Consider the following 21,528-nt stretch of genomic DNA (forward strand, 5'->3'; position numbering starts at 1 on the left):
TGCGTATGTTTATTTATGTTCATGGAGAAATGTGCTATTAAGTCCAGCGATGAGCCTGGCGACGCCGGGTCAGAAATCTAAATAAAACGCTACTACTGACCACGGTGCGTCAGATCATTAGTATGCACTTGATCGCATTTACTTATTAGGAGGAGAATGTTGTTGCACAGTGTCCGTGCGTAAAAAATAGGGGTGCGGGAAACACAGCTCGCCAGTAGTCATCTGGAAGCTATCTTTCTGTCTCCTCTTTTTATACAGGCAAGATAAATTATAAATCATTCTCAAAAGTAAAGTTATTACAGTGTACATACAGAGGGTTCAACTAATATTTTACTTTCAGAGATTTTTGTAATGAATATTAATGTTGCTAAATTTCATTGTAATTAATATTAATATGTATCATTAAAATTTCATATTAAATCTATATATCTAAATAAAAGAGTCACTATCTAGAAGTTGTCTTTCTGTCTACTCTTTTTATACAGACTGGGAAACGGGCTACTCCCCATGTAGAGGAGGAGACTTTTCAGAGTAACACCTTGGCTAGGGACCCCGCCAGGTGTTGGCATGTTGGAACAAAGATCTCGAGGATCTATTTAGACTAAATATATCACAAAGCTCCACATCACAAAGAAATGGCTTTAAACTACAGTAATGGAGTAATATGATATAGTGGTGGACTTTATGATATAGTAGCGGAGAATTCTGGATCGAGCATTATGATAAATAGAACAATGATCATATGCATCGTTCCACGAAATTAACCACTAGATAAGTAAAATGCATTTTTAAAAGCATATTCTTTCAACATTTCCATAAGGAAAAATATAATAGTTGTGATATGCCGCTTTTATTCAAATATCTGAGGGTTTACCGCATTAAACCCCTTTCAGCAAATTGCCAAAGAACACAACATTGATTTGCTACCCTTAACTGAATTTCTGATGTATATTTGATTTTTTAGTATTTGAAGTTTGTTATTTAGCGAAATATACCACGAATCTAGCTAAAAACTAACATATTAGCTTGATTAGCATCAGCCGTCGGCCCCGAGAGAGGGGATGGGGGTTGCATGGGCTACGTTAATATGAATATATTCAATGATTAAATTTGATAAAAGCAGTGCAATTAGTCATGTTGTGTTTTAAAAAATTATATAGCATCCTTACTTATATAATTTATTTTGTCAAATAAAATATACAACATGACTATTTTGGACAACAGATGGCTGAAACTTAACTACATTAAGGTACTACCAGAACTATAACTAGATTAAATTGAATGATTTTATTTGACAAAAGCAAAATTCACAACGACTTAATTCACAAGGAAAAGGTAGCGTGATTGCATGTAATATAGAAAACAAAAGTTTTTAATTTTTCTTCATATAAAGTGAGACCAGAACGTTATGAAAACGTTGTATGATAAATATATCATGTATCAAAAAGTAAAACAAACATTGACCATTGGTATACCCCCGTAAAACAGTTACTATATAACTCTATCCGAAAAAAAAAGTCCGGCATTTTGACTGTTGGACTGGAACTGTTAGATTGGAACTGTTAAAATCGACTGTTAAAAAAGACTGTTGACCGGTGACGTCACATTCCGCAAAAACGTCTTATTGATTAGAAGGGGTATAACAAAACAGTTGTTTACTGTTTCTCGGGCAACAGTTGATCTGTCGGACCGGCTCGCAAACTGTTGCCCAAGGCCTTCGGATCAACTGTTGCCCTCGACCCCAGTCAACAACTGTATAATATTTGTTTAAACGCAGTTTCTAAAACAAGGATTCTCAGACTTCTTAAAGCTTTATTACTTCCCAATTCTTATTACTTCCAACGTGGATAAAAAAAACCAAACCTCTCTCATGATTTATGAATTCCAAATTAGTTTTTAAAATAATCAACCACTGCACATTTATGAATGAGCATTAAGCGTAATAAATTTAAATACACGTCCGCTGAATACAAACACACGGCGACACATGAAGAAGCATGTTTTATAGAAAATATGCTTTTACGTTTTTAATGTATAATGAGGATAAATTTAAACTAACTGAGGGGAACTTTATGTAGCCATATGTACACTATAATAAGTGTCAATGATAAGCTAAATAAAGGCCACGAGGCCCAAGAGCCCAGGTAGTGAAAAATAATTAAGAAACAAGGAAGTCCCAAACTCCCTACTGATTTATTAATTCCGACTCGATTAAAAAAACCCACTGTATATATTCATCAATCGGCATAATAAATCCAAGTACACGTCCATTCTATGCCTGTATTTAGATACACTCCCGACTTTAACTCGTGTGATAGACAGAAGAGTCAACAGCGGTCGTGTGACATATTTATTGTGTGCAGACACAAGTGCCTGTGAATTGTTTTGTCAAGAGGAGAGGGGGGGGGGGGGGGGGTCACGTGTGTTGTGTTTTCACTTGTCTGTTCTTATGTCAGTCTGTAAGGCCGTCTATTAAAGGAAAGGAAGTTGATCATTTTAAGTGTTGAACAACGCATCAAGTAAGTGAATAGGATAGCGTTATAATGTTTCTCAATAGATTTAAAACAGTTTCCTTCAGGCTGTTTGCTTAAATAATAAATATTACGATCTGCTTTGAAAAAAAATGCCTTATGAAATAAATGGTAAGGCATTTTTGGTGGGTATATAGCGCAGTGATGTTGCATTTATCAAATCAATTTCTTGAAACCATTAATGTTTAACATGTTTTCTCTAGTCGCATACCAGTTATTTTCTAGTTGCATACCAGTTGTTTTCTAGTTGCATACCAGTTATTTTCAAGTTGTATTCCAGTTATTTTCTAGTCACACACCATTTATTTTCAAGTTTCATACCAGTTGTTTTTCTGGTTGCATACCATTTTTTTCTAGTTGCATAGTACCAGTTTTAACATACATTTTTTTTTTTTACATGATTTTTCTGTAATTTTATTTTATACATTGTCCTTTGTTTTGGGTTTTTTTTATGTCAATAATATCCAATTTCATTACACCCATAACCCTTAACCAACAACCTCGAAAAGAAAAGAAATAAATTGGATGTTCAAATAATTAGCCATTAGAGGTAACTTAAATTTGGATATAATTTAAGTCCTGGAAATTAAACTTCATTGTGTAAAGAAAACTAACTTTTAACAGAGCTCTTCTTTCAAGGAGATAAATATAACCCAAAAATGACCACGGCCATTCAGTCCTCTTAATTAAGCACTGGGTCCATCCCCTTCTCCTTTAAATTTCAATCCCGCTTTCCTCTCCTTTAAATTGTACGGTCTCATTAAGTTATCTGGATTCTACGAAAGCCGAGAAGGATCATTCGATATTCGAGATTCGAAATACGAGATTCGAAATACGAGATTCCAGATTCGAAATTCGAGATTCAATATCTAAATTAACCAATCAAATCAAGGATCTGAAAATATGTATCCTAGCGACATCAAACTGTTCTAAATAAAAATCATACGTACATGCTCTTATATACATATAAATGCTATGTTCACTTCTCCCTACCTAACTAAATAATTATTTGTATTTACTTTTACACAGAATATCTAAGTAGACTAGTAATAATGCGGTGTGCTTCGCGGATCTAAGTGATTTTGTTTGCCCTGGTGCATTTCCACCTGATGCGTTTGAACCCTAAGGAATTTCACCACCAGTAATAGTTTAACACCCGGGTTTATTCACCCCCTTTGTGTAAAAATGCGGTTATGGTAGAGAACTTCATAAGCGTAGCTAATGTTTTCTGTAGGGGATCCTAGGCCAATTTTAAAAAATTTTACTATGTAAATTTAATAAGCTCCAATTTTCCCGAGGAGGGGGTCCAGATCCCCTGACCCCCTCCTTTCTAGATCCCCGCATGAAGATTAGTACATATATCTAAATAATCTAAATATAAATAATCTGTCCTGTTTCACTAATAGATATAAGCATTACTTATCGTTTTTATGTATGCATACAGTGATACACTAGTACTATGATTATAAACAAATCATTGAGATATTATCACATCATACGGAATTATTAATGAATACAATTTTTTTCCTTTTCCTCAGTAAACAACTTATTTTGTTATACTTTCATGTTAAATACTGAAATCTGATTGGTTAAGACGCAGTTAATAATATTTACTATTACCCTCAGCGTTAGCAACGCACTTGGCAACGGGTAACATTAAAAAATGTTACATGCGCGAAAATTATGCGCGTACGGTTCGCTGTAGAATTCACGTTATTCCTATATAAAAGCAGTAAAATTTTCTTAAAAATTTTAAAAAAGACATTCAGTATAACAAAATAAATAGTGCCTGTTTGGGAGGATAACAGTTGAAATTGACACCCCTCGAAAACCATTGTCAACCTCCGCTTGCGTCGGTTGACAATGGTTTTCTCGGGGTGTCAATTTCAACTGTTACCCTCCCAAACAGGCACTATTTATATAATGAGTCTTACTTTTGGAATTGTTTTCAATATAGAAGGATACCTACTCTCTACAATTAAAAGTAGGGATGATAGGGTGCCAATTTGTTCACATTGCCGATTTCTTGTGCAGAGAACAGTAAAACCTTTTATTTGATTGTGCATGAATATTTCAAAATTAATTGTTGTACATATATTTTGTTATAATTCATTCATTGATATATCAACAAGAAAGAATAAAAGCATATGTTTCACAGCCAAGTTAAGTTTCTCTGCAGTTTCCTACCCCCTACCCCCACCGCACCAAAATTGACAATAATTACATATAAGTCATACAAATGTTTACTTTTTTTGAAAATAAATCTCTAAAGATGTAAATAAGCACTGCAAACAAAGATGTGTGTATTTAATATACTACTACATTACACTTAGCCAGATAAAATGTAATCAGGATGAAGCTACAAGGGGTGAGTGGTGCAAATTTACCAATTTGTCGCCATACACACAGAACACCAAATAAAGAAACTGTGACTGGTGTGTGGAATGCATAAAAGATGGCGGCAAATTATCTCAAATAATCTGTGCAAAAACCCACAAATAGGCTGTTATTTGTTACATATCCTGCAAAAACATTGATAAAAAATGTTATCGTCCCATAACATAGCCGATTAAGTTAATGTGTACATATGGTCAACGTACATGTAATTCTAATATACAAGAAGGCGGACGTATCAGGCGGGGATCCAGAAAATTAAATTTCAAAAATGATCGGTTGAATTACATTAAATGCTTTGAAAATAGTTTTAAACTATCGCACGGGTCAAAATGCGTGATAGAAGCTATGTACAGTGTAATTGGAAACTTTCATTTTATATCAATATGTAGTATTACCTATTATAACAAATGAGAGTATAGCACAACTGCCACAAGCAATATATGTCCTTTACCGGCACCACCTCCCTCCCCTTAAAAAATGAAACAATTGCCGTTTTATTTGCTAAAATCTGTGTGGTTCAAGATTTTTCTAAAGGACATACCCGATTAGAATTGAAAAAGAGTCGTACGTTTAAAACTAATTTTGTCAAAATTTTTAGATTCATTTGGTTATATTTTGGTCCATTTGGGTAAATATATGCACCAGCGCAGCTCTAATTTATATATAATCATGCCATAAATTCAAAATATTTTCAAAAATTAATAGCTTTAAATCCAGTGGATGAAAGAAAAGGAAAGCAAGTCGAACTCGATGAGTGCTAATACCTGTGTTGAATAAATGGTACAGTAGGATATGCGCAAAAAAGTCCCGTCTACTCTTTCCTACCCTATAATTATTGGAATATTAAATCCGATTATAAGAGTCAAATTAAAAATCAAGTACGGATATGTACCTGTTTATCAAAAGTAAAACTACTCATAATTTATCTACAGTGCATCGTTATGGAGCTACACAGAAAGTTTTTTATTAATTTGCCGAGCCAAATAAAAAAAAACCCTGGAAAACGAAGAGAAAACAAAGTGGGGACAGAATAACTGACAAATTAATTAGGACTATATAGCCCCCCCCCCCCCCCCTCTTGAAATGTATATACTGAAAACAGATTATTGGCGTACAACATCCGCACACAATTTAAAGAAAATTTCATGTTTTTTTTTATCATTTTCGCTAGCTAATGTAAGACATCACAAATACCCCAAACCCCCTCACGGAAAAGGAAATGCTAGGTGATAGGTCTCTCTCTCTCTCTCTCTCTCTCTCTCTCTCTCTCTCTCTCTCTCTCTCATATCGACAATGGCATTGCCATACCCTACAATACACTATTCTTATCTGGATTTTTGTCTTTGAGGTTGTAAATCATAATATCTTCTATGGTTTAAAACTTTATCATAACCTATATTTTGACATGTCGATTATTTCATTGAGTTTCGTTTCATAGCTAAAACATTTAGATTAAACAGATCTTTCTTCGCAGGCCGATTTTTACACAGATGGGGCGAATACACTTCGGGTTAAAATTGTTCGGGGGGAAATACATACAGGGCAAACAAAACCACTTAGATTCGCAAAGCCAACAGTGTTATTTCTAATTTAATGGTTTATACTGTGTGGGGTTAATTCATCAATGTTAATTTAACCATTTTATAACCACTATATAAGAGCTATTAAGACATTTATTTGTAGGAAAGAGCATGTACGAATGATCTTTATTTGGAACAGTTTGATGTTGCTAGGATACAGGTTTAAGATCCATGATTTGATTGGTTAATTTAGATATTGAATCTCGAATTTCGAATCCCGAATCTCGTATTTCGAATCTCGTATTTCGAATCTCGAATCTCGAATGATCCTTCTCGGCTTTCGTAGGATTCCTTGTCAAGGACACACTACTTTATATAAGTGTAGACACAGGAAGATTTCAACCTCCGATGAACAAGTGCCCACTCTTGCATTGAAATGTATACATATGATGCAATATGCGTTACAATTACAAATATTGTACCTAAAGAGAATGCGTAGATGGGGATTATATTCATGAATATAGTTGACTGGAGCGTAATATGTACATATCAATGAAGACCCCCCTCCCAATGTGGTGCTAACCGTTTGTGGTTGGTGACTGAAATGAGTACACTTCTTAAACACTGGGTTAATTCAAGAGTAATTAAGATTGAAATTTATTCCGTAGTTTGACTTAGTCACAGGAACATCGAGAAGCGCAAGCATATTGATTTCAAACAAGGAATTCTATTTACACCCACTTAATCAGTATTTCTCTTCTATTCCTTACGATGATCAAATAATACATGTAACTTTGAGCCGAGTATAATTTACAACTAGGGCATATAGTTTAATCAAATCGTATATTTGGATGCTGACAAAAACAAATGATAAATGTATTGAAAAAAATTAAACCACACTGTATATTTAATGGTATACACTTCATAGCTACATTAGGGACATATATGGCCTATTGACAACATAAACATTGGAAGATAGGTAACTATAATCTTTTTGTAAATATATTTTAAATGTAAACATATGTATTAATGTTTGAATTTGTGCGTTGTCAATGTATCAAACTACAGATACAAAACATTAAATAAAATCCTACCCCCCCCCCCCAACAAAAAAAATACAATGATAATATCTTAATTTTTCGGAAATAAACAAAACCAGAGAGATCCGAATGTCAATATGGTGTGTAAAGTGAAGCGAGTAACAAAGTAGTTCTGTTCAAAAGACATTTTTAAAAATAGTTTCTTATAGTTTCTGCCTTGCAATTATATGAGAAGTTTTCTGTACTGACCATGCACGGATCAAGAAATCATTTTTAAGGCGGGGGGGGGGGGGGGGGGGAGGTACAATAATGTTTGCAAGAGGGATTTCGAGGCCTTTTTGATGTAAATTTACTTACAGAAATTCATAAATTTGAATTTTCAGGATCCCTACCTCTACCCCCCCCCCCTCCCACTCCCTCTAAATCTGCGCATGATGTAATATTTATTGTTATAATGTGGTGATTCATATTTTTTTCAGAACAAGCTTTCTTATTAAAAAGATAGGTGAGCTTGTTGTAGCCATTTTTACACAAAAAGAAGAAATGTTTTTCTGTAGACAATAATGCAGGGAGAGGGGTGTCTCAATATGGAAAATTAAAGTGCAGATTTATTGGAATTATTAAAGAATCGTCATTTTTTGTGCGTGAACTATAAAATGGTCCATACAGTTGTCGCAATGGTTAATATGTGTGATTGTGCGAGGATTTAAGGTATCACACCATTAATTGTTTTCACTATATAACACTATAGAGAAAAAATTGATTCGTAAAAATCAGTTTTTAATTCTGTTGACTATATTTTTGAAAGAAATGGGGTTTTTGTCACTTATCTTATCAGCTAGCTGTGATCGACAGAAGCCGTTCACAAAATTAACGTGGACAAATGTACGTGGAGTAAATGACAGTCCTCCTTTTTATAAATAATGGGTTCCATTTTGTGTAATTCTTTAACTAGGTTAAACCAGTAAGAAAAATAGAGCCCTTTTTTAATTTTCAAACAGCCAAATAAAAATAGACAGATGTGTCAACATGACATAATTCTGTTGGATTATGACTGACTAAATAGAATCAATGTGCCGTAACCAACGAACGTAAAGCATGGAAAAAGTGACCATTTATTCTTCGGACAGGTACTTAGAGGTTTAAATACCTACCCAATAATAGTCAGCACTGACCTACAAGTGTTATCTTTAAAAGTAGGGCATGTCCCAGGTAAATACCTCAGGTAAATATAAACAAATGTTTCGTCGGGTGTAAAGGAGAGGACGGGATAACAAGGAATTTTTAAGACGGCTGAATGGTCGTGGCCATTCTTAGACTTTAATAATCTCCTTAATAAGAAGACCTCTAAATAAAAATAAAGGAAAAAGTTAAAATTTTAAAGCTAAAATATTTGAATTGTTTTCTACGCTTTGATAGTCTATGATAAAAAAAAAATCATTTTTTTAGGTTAATCTGATGTGCAATTTGTTAAGCATCAAACCTTTTTAAATCTGATTAGTAAACAGTCATATAATATAAATGTTAATGGTGGCATAAGCGTTTTGATCTTGTCAGTGTCTAAACATATGCATTTATTTTTTTAAAAGATAAATAATTGATGCGTGTACATGATAATTGGTGATGTAGTTATTGGAACCTTCTTCATTAATTCCATTCTCATTCGGCTTCTTTAATTCTACATTTAGATTATATCTGATAAAATAGCAACAGGATTTTTTCTTAAACACCAAACACAATCTTAGAATAATTTTCATACTTAAATTTCATGAGTTTTTAAATCGAAATATAGAGGTAAAAACTGTCTTGGTAAAAAATTTTGAACATTTTTGCAAACAAGTGAATAAGTCGAGAGTAAAAAAACAAAAAAACATAGAATAGAACATTATATGTATAGAACATTCCTAGTAAATTAGACCTTCGCAATACCCCACAACCCCCCCCCCCCCCTTCCCAAAAAAAGAGAGATAAAGTAGATCAGTATCGTCTTAAGATGGTCATGACAGCGTCAAAACAGGTTACCTGAAATATAATGGTCCAAAGGTAAACTTGAAAATAAATCTTCTTTTAAGGTCCTCTGATATCAAAGATTTATTTGCCAACCCTTTGTTTTAAATGGGCAGCAAAACGATGAGAGGGTCGGACCCCATTGCGGTGTTTTATGTTCGCATCTTATCTATAGATAAATAAGAATATGATTGATTGTGTTATATGGTATTTCATATTAATACAATCCTCTCTCTCTCTCTCTCTCTCTCTCTCTCTCTCTCTCTCTCTCTCTCTCTCTCTCTCAATGTTTTTTGTATACTTAAAAAATACACCTACCAAAATTTTTTTTCGAATTTTTATTACATTCTCTCTCTCTCTCTCTCTCTCTCTCTCTCTCTCTCTCTCTCTCTCTCTCTCTCTCTCTCTCTGACCAGATACCGAGAAATAAAGACTTGGCGAGATTTCGTTCTTTATCTTCTTGTTGTAGCAGAGTGACCTATATATATTGACCTTAACAAGGAAGTAGAACCGTCATTACGATTTTGCAATATCCGGAAAAAAAATTTCAACTCATGGGTTTTAAAGAATGTTTGTAGTAGGGATATACATGTACCTGTATACAAATAAAGAAATTCTTTGGAACCAGACACGGGTAAGTAATTTATATGATACTTTACAAGATTCTATAAGAATGAACTAAAAAAAAGATTTGACTTACTTAAGTATGCAATACTTTACAGTCTTTGTTTCTTTAAATTTTAATCTTTTAATATTTTGGAGCTCACTTGAGTTTCAGATAAAGCGCAACTTTTGAGATCAAAAACTGTTTAATACGAATTTGAAAATATTGTTTTATTTTATTTTTCCCTTATTCATATTAAATATCATCTTTTTTTTCAAACAAGTGAATACTTTTTAAATTCATATAAACGTGCTCTTTAATGATATATATCATAATTTGAATTTAAAAAAAAAGATGCAAACACTTGTATACAATGTTCATCTAAATATGTTCAAATCGTGGTTCTGAGATCAATAAAGGCTTCAAACTTGGATACAAAGTTATATTTCATATGTATGTATTTATTGTTGAATATTCGTGAGATTATTTATAACACTTCAAGACAAAGAATCTGATTTACAAGTTAAATAAGTATTTGGTCACACTGAAACAAAGGGATTTTAAATGAGGGTTTGATAGGAAAATGCGGGGGGACTCAGGAAAACCCAAGGGGGTATTTGGGATTTAGAAACACAGGAATGTTTCAGACTCGAAAGTGTTTACCTCATGATTCAACAAGTGTGGTCAAGTTTGGGAGATAAAACTTGAGCGAAGAATGTGTTTTTATTCACCTTACATTATACAATAATGACGTATTTGATGAAGACTAAATCAAATATTTAAATAAAATAGTAATTTAATAACAACAAATATAGTGCTAAAAGCGGAGTAAAAATGTTCGTAACATGTTAAAGTAATTCAATCAATAAACTGATGTCACATTTTTTACCCAATTAAGATATTGTCACTTCTTTGTTATTACTACTGTTAAAATATGTCCTATGTTTTTTTCTGATTAAATTTTACGTATTTTTTGATAGACAATTTCCGTGCTATAAAACTAACTGCTCAATTTTCGAGCAGTTCAACTCCATCCTAAGTCAACAAAAAGATTATAATACCTACGTTTTAATACATGTGTTGCATAATATCATCTTACAAACTATACCTCAGCATACCTGTGCACCCGTTCTTTTAATTAATATTTCTGTTATGTATTCTATTTATTGATATAAATATCATTATTTATTATTATTATCACGTTTGTTATGATCTATGATTAATACAAATTTTTTATCTTCTTACTCATTTCTTTTTTTATATTTTACCAATTACGATTTCTTTCGTTTAAACAATATGAAGTTCAAAAGTTATAATAGGTTGTTGTTAATTGGAAGGGGCGGCGTTTTTTGTTTTTTTTTTTTGGGGGGGGGGGGGTTTGGCGGGGGGGGGGGGGGGCTGGTGGGGGTTTTTTTTGGGGGGGGGGGGGTGGGGGCGGGGGTTGGTGGGTTTTTTCTGGGGGCGGGGGCTTTGTTGTTTCGGTTTTTGTTTGTTTGTTTGTTTGGGTTTGTTGGGTGTTTTTTTTTGTTCTATGTTTACATTGTTGAGCCTTTTTTACTATACCCCGAAAAATTTGCTAGCCACTTTTCAGAATGCTATCACACGTTGACGTCAATGTTTGTTTTCTGTAATTTAATTAGCTAAGTTTCTCTAACCCTAAAGAGTTCCACAACAATGACGTTAGTTATTGATAAATTTAGCTACAAGTTCTTCATAATTACATTTTTAGTAATTCGTTAAAGGGGTATGTGCATCCATCTCGTACATTTAACGATAAGATTGTAAACATTTCTGGAACTGGGTTGTTTCTGTCCAAAACTGGCCAAAATGTTGTCAAAAGATAGAACAGCAATAAATATGAAGTCCTACATGTCATTTTGTTTGAAAAGTATGCAAATCGGAATAATCTTATATCGTATATATGTACCACGTGGACTTTGATTGACAGGTGCTGAAAACTACAAGATCCTCGTCCGACTACGGTCATCATGGTATGCGAGGTTAAAGGGAATTTCTAAACGGAACACATCCTCACTTAATCGATAATTTATAAATGGTTTACCAATTTCGATTTATTTTAAAATGAACAGACATAAATATGTCTATTAACCCCTCAAGGGGCTTCATTTACAAAAATGAATTTAGGCTGTAGCAACTTCTATGATAAACACGAAAAATAGATGCTTACAAAATAATAACTGTGATTATTTTAAAAACTCTGAACAGTCATTACCTGGGAGAAGTAGAAAAGACATATTTTAATCAACAAACATGTCCAAGAGAATCTTTGCGAGCCCTGCATGAGTTTTGTTTACAGTAAATACGCATGCGTAATAGTATAGAAAGCTAAACCCCGTAACACGTTGCGATGTAAATATGTGATAGGTGATACGTAATTATTAATTTTAATGAAATAATTAGATTTATTTCGTGGAGAACTTTTTAATTTTCTGAAAGTTTATACATTCATGAATAGTACAAAAATACCGAACCCGATCGGAAAATATTTTCAAGTCATTTTTTGACAAGATGCGCCATACTGTCTCTTTAATACTAAAATGCGATTTTTACTTCTAAATTTATCCTCAGCTAAATATATACATTATAACAGAAGTTACTTAATATAAATTTTAGGGGGACGTTTTACCGACTTACATGAGAGTACAAATATATTTACAGCAAGTACTTAATGATTTTAGGAGTTCTAGGTTCTTTTATCAAACCCTTTCCATATGGCTCAGGTTTATGAAAAGAGTGGTAACATAAATAGTCATCGGCGTATATTGTATGTACATATTTGTTGTACATAACACTACACATATATCAATCCAATGGTATAAGTTTCAAATTATAATATATATTTATACTTATAATTTATTCTTTTACACGTAGACAATTTTTATTGTTCAGAAAATGAACATAACGGTATTATATAAACTATTAAATCAAAACAATGGGTGCAAACCCTGGGGTTCTAACGGAATCTCTATACTTATGTATATTTTCAATCCTATCTTTGTTAACCTCATCACGCTGTGTAATTTTCTTTCTTTTCATTTATAATGTGTTTAAAGTGGCACATAGGTCCAATCGACGGACCAGGCGTTAAATCTATGTTTAATTGCTGTTGATATTACACTTGAAAATGTAAACACTTGTCGCTACGAATAAATGAATTACTTACTTATATTCAATATATTTATATTTTTAGAATGATTTAAAATTAACAATAACCAGCAATTTGACAATTTTTTTCCAAACAGTTATATTTTGATGTTCGTGCTGTTCGAAAGAACTACAATTATCACACAAAGGAAGAAAACAGAATATCATCTTCATACACGCATATTGAATGGATTTTGAAATTGTTTTTAATTAACATACACAGAAGTAATCGGGAGCAATAAATATGTATACTATATTTTTAAAAGTTCTTTTATAAACACTGATCTTATTTAATTGCAGTTATGATGGATTTGCGTCAACGCATCGTTTGGATTTTTCAAATTGTGTTCACAGTTTCTGGGGGAGTAGATTCGTTTACCTGTTCATCAAACCCAAACTGTAACTGTTATAACCAGTCTGGATTTCTATTTGCCAATTGTGCCCACCGGGATTTGACTGAAGCGCCATTATTCAGTGATGACGTCACCGGAATCATTCTCGCACACAACGAGATTTCAAAGTTCCCGACTCTTCTTCCTAAGAATATCATATATCTAGATTTATCAGATAATTTGATTGACAGAATTGATCAAAAGTCAATTGTTAACTATACACATTTAAGTAATCTCAGTGTATCTGCCAATTCTCTGCAGTCAATTGAATTGGATTCGTTCGTTAACTCTAAAAGTTTGGTTCATCTAGATGTATCAATGAACCAGGAACTCACTTTAGAAGTATTGGCCAACATATCACGTGATCTTAGATATTCCACGTCTATCCGTGTTCTAAACTTGGAAAGTCTACAGTGCACGTACGGAGTGAGTTTCATCATTCGGAAATACCACATCGCAGATTTGAAGAACACTCAATTAGAGGAACTAAATCTAGCGTCCAACCGTATCAACAGTTTGGAACTCGGGGTTCTATCAGCATTGCCAAAGTCATTAAAAAACCTTAACATAGCCAACAACGTTCTGAGTTTTGGATTTTATCTTGCTGAATTTGGAAGCTTGGAGAACATTGTTATTTTTAATGTTAGTTTTCAGTCCTATTTTCATCAACTACAAGTCAAGCATTTCTTCGTCAGGTGCAACGATACACGTCATCGACAAATATGCAACTCTGACAGGTCACCTGACCATCTTAGAGGTATGGGGGTACAGCAATGGAACCAATTATCATTAGCCCGACGTAAAAACGTCAGCATATACCTTCCGCCTAAGTTAGAAGTTCTGTACTTCCATGATAATCTGTACAAACTGACTCTCCAAGATTTTACATTTAAAACAGTGGGTCCTTCATCTGTGACTCATTTATACTTGCAAAACAACATCATCTATGAGCTGAATGGCCCTATTTTAGGATTAGACAGTGTCAAATACATTGATTTGTCCAATAATTTCTGCAATTTTATCTCTGACCGTTTCTTTGATGGAATCCATAATGCAACATACCTTGATTTATCCCAGAATGCCATAGGAGAAGTTCTTGAAAACGACGCCAAAGGGATAATTTTTCGAAATCTGTTCAAATTGAGAACCCTAAACTTAACACGGAATCGAATAGTAAGACTTCCACCCGCCATTTTTCGGAATCTCAATCAGTTAGAAATACTAAACCTTAGTTACAACTCTCTAAGCGAATTTACTTTACCCCTTGAAAATATGAAACAACTTAATCACCTGGACCTTTCCAACAATCAAATACAGTTCCTGGATGAAAAAACGCGAAACACAATTGATTCTCTATCAACGAAGAAGAAAATAAACGTTAACATGAGACGGAACAGACTTTTGTGTAACTGTGAACAACTTAAGTTTTTAAAATGGATGCGTCAATCTGAGAATGTCAAATTTATGCATTTTGACGAGTATTTTTGTACATACATAAATTCGTCAAGGGTTAATTTTACAGATGTTGACACGATACTCCAACTCATGGAGAAGCAATGTGCGTCATACATTTTAACGATCGTGATTATGACGTCATTAATTATAGTCGTCCTGACAACTACTCTCGGACGCATTCTTTATAGATACCGGTGGAAACTTCGGTATATGTATTACGTAGCAAGAGAAAAATACCGAGATAATGTTAAGAGGCCAGAAGGCACAGATGACAGTTCTTTTTATTTCGATGCTTTTGTGTCATATGCAGATAAAGACAGACATTTTGTGATCAAACTCGTACAGCAACTTGAAAAAGATCATAATCTAAAACTGTGTATACACCATCGTGATTTTATTCCTGGAACGGGTATTGCTGATAACATCACTAACGCAATTCATTACAGCAGACGAACGGTGACTATTATGACGTCACACTTCTTGAATTCCTATTGGTGCATGTTTGAATTAAACATGGCGCGAATGGAAGCAGTATATTCTAGAGATGGTGAAAATGTTCTATTTTTAGTGGTCTTAGAAAAACTGGCAATTGCAAAGCTTCCGTTTTCTTTTATGGACCTTATCGAAAACAGATCGTATTTGGAGTTTCCAGATAACGAGGACAATGATGAGGTTGCAGCTTTTCGCTCGAAACTTGGAGCAACGTTGAAATCTCGTGAGAGTGATATTAGAATGCTATCTCTGAATTCAACTCCAATAGAATAACGAGTAAGATAAGGGCCTCTTAACGTACATGTACAATGATATATCTAGCGCAGTGTGTATAGAGAAGCGAGTGATACATGTAAGGCAGTTCTCAAAATGGCCGATGTTCATGGAGATTACGCCACTATCAAGTTTAGATCAGGTGTTTAAAAAATAAAACATTGTTATGTACGTGCTTTGATGTTATTTTGTTAGATATATTTTGGTTTGATATTGTTTGGTTTAAGAGAGAGTTTTTTCATATTTTTTTCTATTTATAATTTCAGGGAATTTTAAAACAACCAGACAGTATTACTAAGTGATATTATCAAACCATCAATTAAAACTAATTTGACTATAATTTTTAAAGCAATGTCAGGTGATAATTATTTTTGTTCCGATACAAATTATTCATGAGTATAAAAATAGGACATACAAAAATAGGACACATATTTCTATTCTTAGAATAGTAAATGTGCATAGAAAATGTTTATTCCAAATACAACTTCAATAATGAGATACAATGTAATTGATTGCTCTAAAGTATATATTGGCTAGCCTGAACTCTTTTTACTTTCTTAAATACCAACTTATTTTGTTTCTTTTATCGATGCATTTAATGTGAACTACTTTGCACAACTATTACCCCATTATCAAATTATAAAGACGTCAAAATTGACAAAAACGCAAATATACTAGAAACAGTATATTTTAGTATTTTAATTGTCACTTAAATCTGGTAATGAGTTAAAGAAACGCTTTCTTGTGTCCTTTGTTTCGTAATAAAATTTCTATTCCTTTTTTCATAAGAAATAACAATTAAAAGTGAGTGTACTGACAATTTGAAACATCGTCTTACTTAGTGTTCTAACTTTTAATCTAGAAGGTATATTTGGGGACCATGGTTGTTGAATTTGATATTCTGAAATAAGATAACGTTATAATGCAGTATTCTTCTTTTTACATCTTTTACTATCAGATAAATTCTATGTAAGAACCAAAATTTGGTGGCCACGCATAGTCACGGATTTTCTTTATACTTGACACTTTGATAGACTTCGGTGAGTAAAAAAGCCTAACACCATTTGTTTGTTGCTATGTGGTCCCGTTGCCAAGGTAACCGAGGGCAAAGATGTAAAAATGGCATTTTAATGCTTATTTGAGAACATATTGTGAGTAATGTGCAGACCTTGGGGTTTCCAGGGTAAAATATATTATTAAAAATGGTTGTCATTTTTCAAAAGAAAGAGAAAAATTCATGGAGAAACGCATATTTTTAGAGCGTTTCCATGGTTACTAAACAGAAAGTCTTTTGGTAAACACTATTATGATTGTGCAATTAAAAATTTAAATATGAAAATTGAGAACCGTTGCTATGGTAACAAGCTTAAAAATAAGGAAAATTATAATATTTTAAGGCATCTTTTAATCGATATTATTCATTTATAATGAATACATATTTAAAATCAAATGGTAAGAAAAAAAAAAGTATATCCTATACTTAAACGATACTTGAACAAAATCTGAAAATTTCCAATAATAACTGCCGTTGCTATGGACTTTTCAAAAAGTCAGAATTTTTGTGTGATTTTTTACGCAATTTAATTTTCCATAGCAACAACACCTCTCTGTTGCATAACAAAGGTTTTTATGATGTATAATGAAAATTTAGATACATTTTTACAAGTTCCAACTATAACAATTGCAAATAAATTCTAAAATCAGGAATGAAAGCATATCAAAATAATATCTCAGTTTTTCTTAATTTTTGGTCTTGTTGCCATAGCAACGGATGTCAATTTTCATGATAAAATATATATTGCATGCACATTGATATGGATGTAAAAATTTAACAGTTTCCCATTTGGACTTATTAAAAAACCGCAGAAAACTGATTTCAAAAATTTGTAACGGTTTCCATGGTAACATTTTAAAAGTGTTGGTTTCTCCATCAATTTTCTTATATAATAAAATAATTGAAAATAGGACAAAGGTTATTTTATGTATTTGATAGTTTACATTAGTGGGCAAAACCTTCTAATATGGCTTCAAAGTAGGTAAGTTTTGCTTTTTTCCCATTTTTAGCCTCGATTACCATTGCAACGGTTATCCCCAGCAACCAACTTTTAGTGGTTTTTGCGTTTTGCACCTAGGTGTGTCCATGTATGAAATATAAGGAAAATTGGTGACTATGCGTGGCCAGTCCCTTTTATAAATCATTGATTATTACATAGAATTGATCTTAAATAGCATTCTCTACTTCCTTACTTGTAAAAAATATATACTGAGGAATCATTCTTACTTGAAGGGGTCAATGTTCGTCTACTGCCAAATGTTTCCTTGTTCATGGGGATATAATATCGTTGGTAAAAAATTCGGGATAATTTTGATACATTTTAAGCCAATGCTTGTATTATTCATAAGGATGAAAATTTGTGGGCAAGGGTTACTCACGAAGCAACGAACACCCCCCTCCCCAACGAACAATGATGATTTAACTCTATATAATTTTTGTTTATCTTGATTATTTTTTTTTCTTTTTTATGCTCATTTAATCCAACATATATCATATTTCTAAAAAGTAATGTGCGTTCCCATTATTTGTTTTTATTATTTTCTCCAGCTAAGTGCCATGTTGTTTTTGAGCCGACATTTCGTTACCAAATTGCAAAAGAGGAGAAATAACTCGGGAAAATGTCAAACAAATGTTTAGATTCATTTTTTTTCTCTATTTCCTTTTCATAACTTGTTATAAAGGAATGAACTTGTTAACGTCGATAACTAAGCGAATTCGTTTATCTGAGTTTTGTTGGGTTTGGTTTAATTTCCAAAAAATATTTTTGAACGATGACATTTAACAGAATTTAGTTGTCAATATCTTAAAATGGAGAAAACCTTTTCCAGATGCAAACCGTGAAATGTAACATTATTAATTGTACTATTAGGAAATGTAAATAACAAAATAAAGTTTATTGAAAATTAATTGGAGGTTAAATTGTATTATGGGTATTTTACTTTAGCGCCTTAATTTGAACACAACAACTTCAGTTAACCTTGTAGGACCAGTATTTGACAGTTTGAATGGCATTAAGGTAAACTCAACCTGTTTTTATGTTTTAAAGGTATCCTCAATATTTGTTTTGTACTAATTTCTAAAGATTATGTTGATGAGGAGATCTAGTAAATTACCTGAAGTGCAATATCTAATAGCATAAAAAACAATAAAATGATCGACAATCTCCTTTTTGGTAAGCTTTATGATCGGGCTAAGAGTTTTCCTCAAATCCCGATATCGGGTGAATATATCCAGTTAAAATAACTTCGACAAACTCATTTTGTGTTAAGGTTATATCACTTTCTAAAAGTTGGTAAAAATATAATGTAGTGAAAAGAGAAATTCATTAGATATATGTTTAATAATTTGTTGATTCTGTTTCCCAATTTCTATACCTTCAACGGAAAATCCAATCAGATAAGGTATTTCCTGCTTGCAAACTTCCCGTTGTATTGTCTGCATTTCATTTACCCTTTTCTTGTAGCACTGTGTCTTCATTGTTATGTGTAGGGCAGCAATTTCCTTGGATGAAGTGGACATGAATTTCGATGATATGTAATTATGTCGACAGTGACCTTATCAAGTGCGATCTGGTATTAGAATTTGCACTTTGACGAACTTTTAATTTCATGGATCAATTTAACATCGAAGTCAAAGAAAATAGTTATTAAACAAATATTGATCAACATAAGAGCATACGTGACACATTGATTAAACCATCGGATGTACTTAGATGTATATTTTTGTTTATCTTTTTTTTTATATAACAAGTTCTCGTTGTAGCGTGTAGTCCAGTTTTACCTGCAACTAAACGCACTTTAAAGGACATAGCAACAATTTGATTTAGAATATATATTTTCTTTTCATGCTATATTATTACAATGGTTTATAATGGTATTTTATGTCATCAAAAACTCTACCTGTTCATTGAACAGCAGAGCTCACATTTTCTAAAACAAAGCTCATACATGTATTATGTTTATATTTACACATTGATGAAGTATATGGTTTAAAACAAATTTGAATTTGATACACATTATAAACCATTTATTTACGTTTATAATGAACAGGAAATAAAATAAAAACATTTTTTATAATATCTTAAATATACCAGACAGGACAGTATATTTGACCGATATCAATAATAACAAAGTATGAGCTTCGATTACATAAAAAATTCTGCGCTTTGCATTATTTCTTAAAAATTTTCACCTGAATATTGTATAAAATGTACAATAATTCAACAAAACATTCTTATCATTACAATTTGCTGAGACAAAACTGTGTAGCTCGAATCCTGACCATGTCACTGGGACTATTTTTCAAATGTTTTAAGTTTTGCAATTGTAAGGAAAATCAAATTTAATTTCCACAGCACTTACATTGACATATGTGTCTGAAATATTATTTTCAGAGAATTTTTTGATTAATGATTATGTACTTGTCCGGCCGAGATCTCAAAAAACCATTTATTCATTTTTATGCTAGTCTAATGGAAGTGAAATAGGTCTTCCGCGCAGCACGTGTAAAGAATGAATCCCCCTGGGTGCGTGTTTAGCTGTGTTAAGAGGGATTGTTGGTCGTGGCCTGGTGGTTGATCTGTTGACCACTAAGCTCTTTAAGGTTGTATGGGGCACCTATCAATATTAACGTGGATCAAAGATCACTATATATGAAATACATTCAACGGTTTAGAGTTTTCAAATCTTACAATATGTAACAAAAATCTTGTATGGGGCACCTATTGATATTAACGTGGATCAAAGATCATTATATATGAAATACATTCAACGGTTTAGAGTTTTCAAATCTTACAATATGTAACAAAAATGTTGTATGGGGCACCTATTGATATTAATGTGGATCAAAGATCATTATATATGAAATACATTCAACGGTTTAGAGTTTTCAAATCTTACAATATGTAACAAAAATATAACTTTTAAATTTTTTTTGAAAGGTGAAAGGTTTTAAAATTGCTACCCGGATTCGAATTCATGATTTTCAGATTCAAAGTGATTTAACAAAACCATTGCACCAGGCTATTCGGTGAGACTTTTTGGATAGAGACCTTTTATACAATTACATTTGCTTTTATTGTTTATTTCAATATTTAGTACGTCACAATATGGAGATGGCGAATACTATCTTAATCTCCTATTCGTTATGCGGAGTCATTCTGAAATTTTTTTTATATGCTTGAATACATCCAATCAACTGAAATATAAAATCCATTTGATGTCGCCGACACTTTTCTTGAACATTATTCATTTTCATTACTCTTTAAATTTGAAACATTTTTCTTTGATGACACCGGAGTAATGCACTCAGAACAAACTCGAGTAAATAACCGGTCAAATATCTGAACTTATTTCTGTCTATAATTGAATAGTCTACACTGATACAGAAAATTTTTATTCTGATTTTGAAAATAAAAAGTTTGATAAGGAACATTTAATTTATAATAAAATGTTTTCCGCCCAAAAAATCGAGGTCGAAATTAAAACAAGCTAGTGAAGAAGTGAGTGCCCATTTGACCAAAATCTCTCAACATTTATGAAAACAGCTGTTCCTACGCGATTAGCAAGTAGCTATAAGATGATTTCATTGTCCCAGAT

General features: G+C 32.6%; 1 protein-coding gene across 3 annotated transcripts; it reads left to right on the forward strand.

The window, feature by feature from the left end:
• The first annotated feature begins 2,417 nt into the window (after nucleotides 1-2,417).
• On the forward strand, nucleotides 2,418-16,047 carry LOC117686975 (toll-like receptor 4). Of its 3 annotated transcripts, XM_066066013.1 has the most exons (3): nucleotides 2,418-2,519; nucleotides 9,965-10,129; nucleotides 13,565-16,047. In XM_066066013.1, exon 3 carries the CDS (start codon nucleotides 13,567-13,569, stop codon nucleotides 15,874-15,876), a length of 2,310 nt encoding a protein of 769 aa, XP_065922085.1. In that variant the 5' UTR covers nucleotides 2,418-2,519; nucleotides 9,965-10,129; nucleotides 13,565-13,566; the 3' UTR covers nucleotides 15,877-16,047. The 3 variants fall into 3 exon arrangements, with proteins under 3 accessions (XP_065922085.1, XP_065922059.1, XP_065922110.1); XM_066065987.1 differs by lacking the exon at nucleotides 9,965-10,129; XM_066066038.1 differs by lacking the exons at nucleotides 2,418-2,519; nucleotides 9,965-10,129 and adding an exon at nucleotides 11,617-12,090.
• Nucleotides 16,048-21,528: the final 5,481 nt, after the last annotated feature.

Source organism: Magallana gigas, chromosome 1, assembly GCF_963853765.1.
Source record: "Magallana gigas chromosome 1, xbMagGiga1.1, whole genome shotgun sequence".
NCBI lineage: Eukaryota > Metazoa > Mollusca > Bivalvia > Ostreida > Ostreidae > Magallana > Magallana gigas.

What these genes read in the sequence shown, in the direction of transcription:
- LOC117686975 (XM_066066013.1), top strand. Translation starts at nt 13,567, where the DNA reads ATGATGGATTTGCGTCAACGCATCGTTTGGATTTTTCAAATTGTGTTC.